The sequence below is a fragment of the Terrapene carolina genome, unplaced genomic scaffold (assembly GCF_002925995.2).
Source record: "Terrapene carolina triunguis isolate 2854851 unplaced genomic scaffold, T_m_triunguis-2.0 Scaffold546, whole genome shotgun sequence".
NCBI classification, from domain to species: Eukaryota; Metazoa; Chordata; order Testudines; family Emydidae; genus Terrapene; species Terrapene triunguis.
The window spans coordinates 1,478-5,933 of record NW_020664897.1 but is presented as its reverse complement, the minus strand read 5'-3'; the positions used below and the strand labels follow the sequence as shown (position 1 = coordinate 5,933).

General features: G+C 62.9%; 1 protein-coding gene across 1 annotated transcript in view; it reads right to left on the bottom strand.

Annotated features, from left to right (window-relative positions):
* Positions 1–332: 332 nt before the first annotated feature.
* Positions 333–4,456, bottom strand: part of LOC112125127 (protein arginine N-methyltransferase 1) — a gene marked incomplete at its 5' end in the record, with an annotated part of 4,485 nt that continues 361 nt past the window's right edge. The window contains 6 exons of the mRNA XM_029913231.1: positions 333–958; positions 1,218–1,339; positions 1,579–1,729; positions 2,003–2,118; positions 4,068–4,155; positions 4,238–4,242. Of these exons, the coding sequence (XP_029769091.1) occupies positions 875–958; positions 1,218–1,339; positions 1,579–1,729; positions 2,003–2,118; positions 4,068–4,155; positions 4,238–4,242 (566 nt within the window). The remainder of the gene's footprint in view (positions 959–1,217; positions 1,340–1,578; positions 1,730–2,002; positions 2,119–4,067; positions 4,156–4,237; positions 4,243–4,456) is intronic.

The following is a 4,456-nucleotide window of genomic DNA, read 5'->3' as shown; positions in this document are numbered from 1 at the left end:
TTGGGGGGCGGGATGAAGCCAGGACTCCAGGGTTCTCCGCCCAGCCCTGGGAGCGAGGCGGGGTGGGGTAGGAGGAACCAGGACTCCTGGGTTCTATCCCCAGCTCTGCTATCTGCGGCCATACAGCTCCTGGTGTCACCCCGGCCAGGGGAGCTCCCCACCTCCTCAACCCAGAGGCTTCTGGGTGCCAGGACAGGACCGAGGGGAGGCTGGGGGGGGCCTACGGAGAGCAGGGGGCCCCACCGCAGGCAGGGTTTTTGGGGTACAGAGCAGCAGGAGCCAGTTTAGGCGTGCCAGGCCCACCCTACCCAGGAAGCCACGGGGGGGCACAGTTTGGGGGCCCCCCACCCTCCCCAGGCAGCCGGGGGCCCCGTTTCATCTCTTTATTTTCTCATGAATGTAGCCATATAAAAACATAACTTATGAAACAGTCACGATGTGTCAACCGGGAAGGGGTAAAAAGGGGGGGGGACAGAACCGTCAGCAAAACACAAACTGGGGACCCTCCCCATAGCCCCCCCGACCTGCCCTCCCCCAGCTAAAAAACAGGGCAGCCCCCCCCCCAGAGTAGAGGGACTCAGCCGTGCCCCGGAGCCCCTTGTGGGTGTCCCGGGGTGGGAGGGGGGGGTAGTGAGGTACTTAGTTACTGGGGGGGGTCGCTGGTTTAAAAGCAGACGGGAGGGAGGGGTGGGGGGGGGCCCAGGGCGGAGGGAGACAGTGTCACACTCCCTCCTCCCCCCCCCAAGGGCCACGCAGGGAGGGGGGAGTCAGTGGCAGCTCTGCGCCCCCCTGGCCATGAGAAGGGCCCCAGGCGCCCGCGGCTCTGGGCCTGCCACGGAGGGGCACACAGCGCGATGGGGGGGGACATGGGGGGCTAGCGCATGCGGTAATCCGTGGAGCAGGACAGTTCACACAGCTGGCCCTTGAAGTCCAGGTCGATGGTGAAGTCCAGGTCCCGCTGCAGGGGAGAGATGGGAGGGGGTCAGTCACGGGGGTCTGGCCCACCACTCCCAGCATGCACTGCACCAGTCCCTGCCCCCCAGCCCCCTCTCTGCTTCACAATCCAGCAGTGGGGAGTTCCACAGGGCAGTGCCCCTTGGAGGACCACCGCGAGGCCAATACCCAGCTCTCCAGAACCCCAGAGAAGGGGGTGGCTCTCCACCCCCCCAACCCAGATGTGGGCACCCCCCGCCGGTGCCCCCCAGCCCGTCACTCACGTTGTTCTTGGCATTGGGCTTCATGCTGATGGTGCCGAAGATCTCCTCGCCTGTCTTCACCGTCAGGTAGTCCTCCATGTAGAACACCGTCTGCTTCCAGTGGGTGTAGGGCGACTCGGGGCCGGGGGGGGGGGAAGGGTGCCGGGGGGTGGGGGCTGGGGCCAGCCCCACCCATCACCTAGAGTCCCACCCCCTGGCCCCGCCCCACATCCCATTCCCAGCCCCGCCCCCAGTTCCCAGCACCACCCCCACCTAGTTCCATCCTCTGGTCCCTCCCCAAGCCCCACCCCTCCCCCGCATCCCATCCCTTGGCTCCACCCCCTCCCCCAGCATCCCCTCCCCTGGTCCCGCCCCCTCGTACTGGTGGAGAAGCCCGTGCGCTTGTGGCAGCGGGTGAACTCGATGTTGAAATACGCTACGAGCGCGTGGATGTAGTCGTTGCGTTTCACTTGGAGGCAGAAGGGCGAGGTGAACGTCAGGTCCTCCACCTTCACCGTGTAGATGTCCACTTCCTGCGGGAGAGCGGGGTCAGCGCTGCCCCCACACACTCACACACACCGCTGCCCACTCCCCAGAGACGCAGAACAGACACCATTCCCACCCCCAACGCCGGGCCCTGGGCGGAGGGGGACTCCGTCCCAGTGCCATCCAGTGGCAGGGAGTTCCGCAGGCTGGGACTGCGTCTCCTGGCATCCACCCCCTTGCACATTTCCCTGACGGCCCCCCCCGGCAAGGGCAGCCCCCCATCCCGAGCCAGCCCCACTGGCCCCCCCTCCGGGCTGCACCTTGATGAGGCAGGCGTTGGTGACCAGCTGCTTTGGATCCACTACGTCCACCAGCGGCTCCTTGATGGCCACGTCCTTGATGCAGGACATGTCGAAGCCGTAGACGTTCTCCCACCCTGGGGGATGAGACGTTATCGGATTAGAGGAGGGACCACGCCGTGGCTATAACGGCAACGAATCTTAGACACAGGGTTAAGCCCCCTGCAGGATAAATGACCCAAATTCAACCTTAGGAAAGCGTGTAGCCGGTAATTAGGGCCATTCCATGCTAGATAGGCTCCAACTTGGACTGCAAACCTGGGTTGTTAGCGAATTGGAGGCGATACGAATTGTGTGTTTACACTTGTATCTGATTAGATGTTAGCCACGTAAACAGACGGCTCCTGTCTGTCACTACGGCGGTTGATTCAGAGATCAAAAGGGAATATTAACATTTAGATGAATCCAGGGGTGAAATCATTGTCTATACGTCTCTTTAAAGTCAATGATCAACTGCCTAATGGATCAACTGCCTTATGTTAATCGGTGTCGCTAATTACCGGGGGAAACAGGGCTACCGCAAAGTCTCCATGATTGCCTCTTGTTCGCCTAGGGACTAAAAACTCCTTGTGTCCTGATCTTTTTCTCTCAGACTTGCTTGATGCTTCCTGCAGGGGAACCTTTAACCACCACCCAGATCTCCGGTCCCACCGGGATCACACTGAATATGGACATTGGACTATAACCTACCAAGCGCCTCACCTCTGCTACGAATCTGATCTCAGCGCTGTGCTCACGTGCACTGACCTTTTAACAAATTCTCTCTTCTTTAAGAAATGTTCGTTTTGTTACTGAGGACTGGCTGGAAGCGCGTATGTGGGCAGGATCTGGTATTGTCATTAACCAGGGAGGTGATGTGTCTGATCCTTTGGGGTTGGTAGAACTTTCTTATGTGATGAATAAGATTTTCCGCGATCCCCAGCAAACCTGCCGTGGGTGTCTGGGGGGAGGCCTGAGGCTCCATTGCTTTAACCCAGGGGTGTTCAAACTGTTTTCTGGCGACTCAGTTGAAGAAAACTGTTGACACCCATGACCCCACGTAGCTGGGCTCTGGGTCAGGGCTCTGGGCTGTGGGGTGCAGGCCCTGGGGTGGGACTGGGGAAGAGGAGTTTGGGGTGCAGGGGGGGCTCTGGGTTGGAGCACGGGGTCAGGGCTCTGGGCTGGGGGTGCCGGCTCTGGGATGGGACTGGGGATGAGGAGTTTGGGGTGCAGGAGGGGGCTGTGGGTTTGGGGGGACTCAGGGCTGGGGGTTACCTCGGGCAGCTCCCAGTAAGCGGCGTAGCGGGGTGCTAAGGGAGGCTTCCTGCCTCTCCTGGCATCACGGACCGCGCTGCGCCCCCGAAGCAGCCAGCAACAGGTCCAGCTCCTAGGCGGAAGTGTGCAAATGGCTCTCGCCCGCAGGAACCACCCCCAGCTCTCATTGGCTGACAACTGGCCAATGGGAGAGCGGAGCCGGTGCTCGAGGCGGGGGGCAGCACACAGAGCCCCGTGGCCCCCCCGCCTAGGAGCCGGACCCGCTGCTGTCCACTTCCGGGGCGCAGTGCGGTGTCAGAACAGGTCGGGACTAGCCTGCCTGAGCAGGGCAGCTGACCAGAGCCGTCGCGTCCCAGCGCCTTCCACTCCCTGTCCTGGGTCGCGACCCACGGTTTGAAAACCGCTGGGCTAAGGGAACCGTGTCGTTGGCCTCCAGGTAGCCAGGGAGGTGTAACAGAAGCTGCGGTGGGCTGGTTGGTAAATCCAAGTATTGGAAGATCCACCAGCTTTGGGGACCGTCCGCCCCATTCTTTGGGGTTCACCCTGAGGAACCTCAGCGGGGCTCCCCTGGGATCCCCGTCACCGGGGGGAGCCGCAGTCAGACCCCGCGGGCGGGCGGAGCGAGAGACCGGGCCACACCAAGCACCCCCTCGGCCCCCCCAGACGCCCCGAGTTCACCCCCCCCGCCGGCAGGCAGGGAGAGCCACCAGGACCGGCGCCCTGAGGACACTGAGCCGCCCCCCAAGAGAAGGGCTACAGCCCCCCCACTCACAGTGGATCTTGTAGTCCTTGTACTGCCGGTCCTCAATGGCCGTGACGTACAGGGTGGCCCGGTCAGGGAAGATGAGTCCGTCGGGGGTCTGGGGAGACAGACAGGGGGAGGGGGCGGGGGGGTCACTGCGTGTCAGCCCCTAAAATCCCCAACGTTTCCCCCACCCCCACAGCACCTAGACACAGGGTCCCCAGAACAGAACACGGGGCCTTTCCCCTCTAGGGGGCGCCAGGTCCCATCCGGCCCCAGGGCGGGGACTGGCTGGCTCAGGGGTCCAGGGAATGGGGCAGGGACCTGTTCCCTCTAGGGGGCGCTGGCTCCCATCCGGCCTCAGGGCAGGGACTGGCTGGCTCAGGGGTCCAGGGAATGGGGCAGGGGCCTGTCCCCTC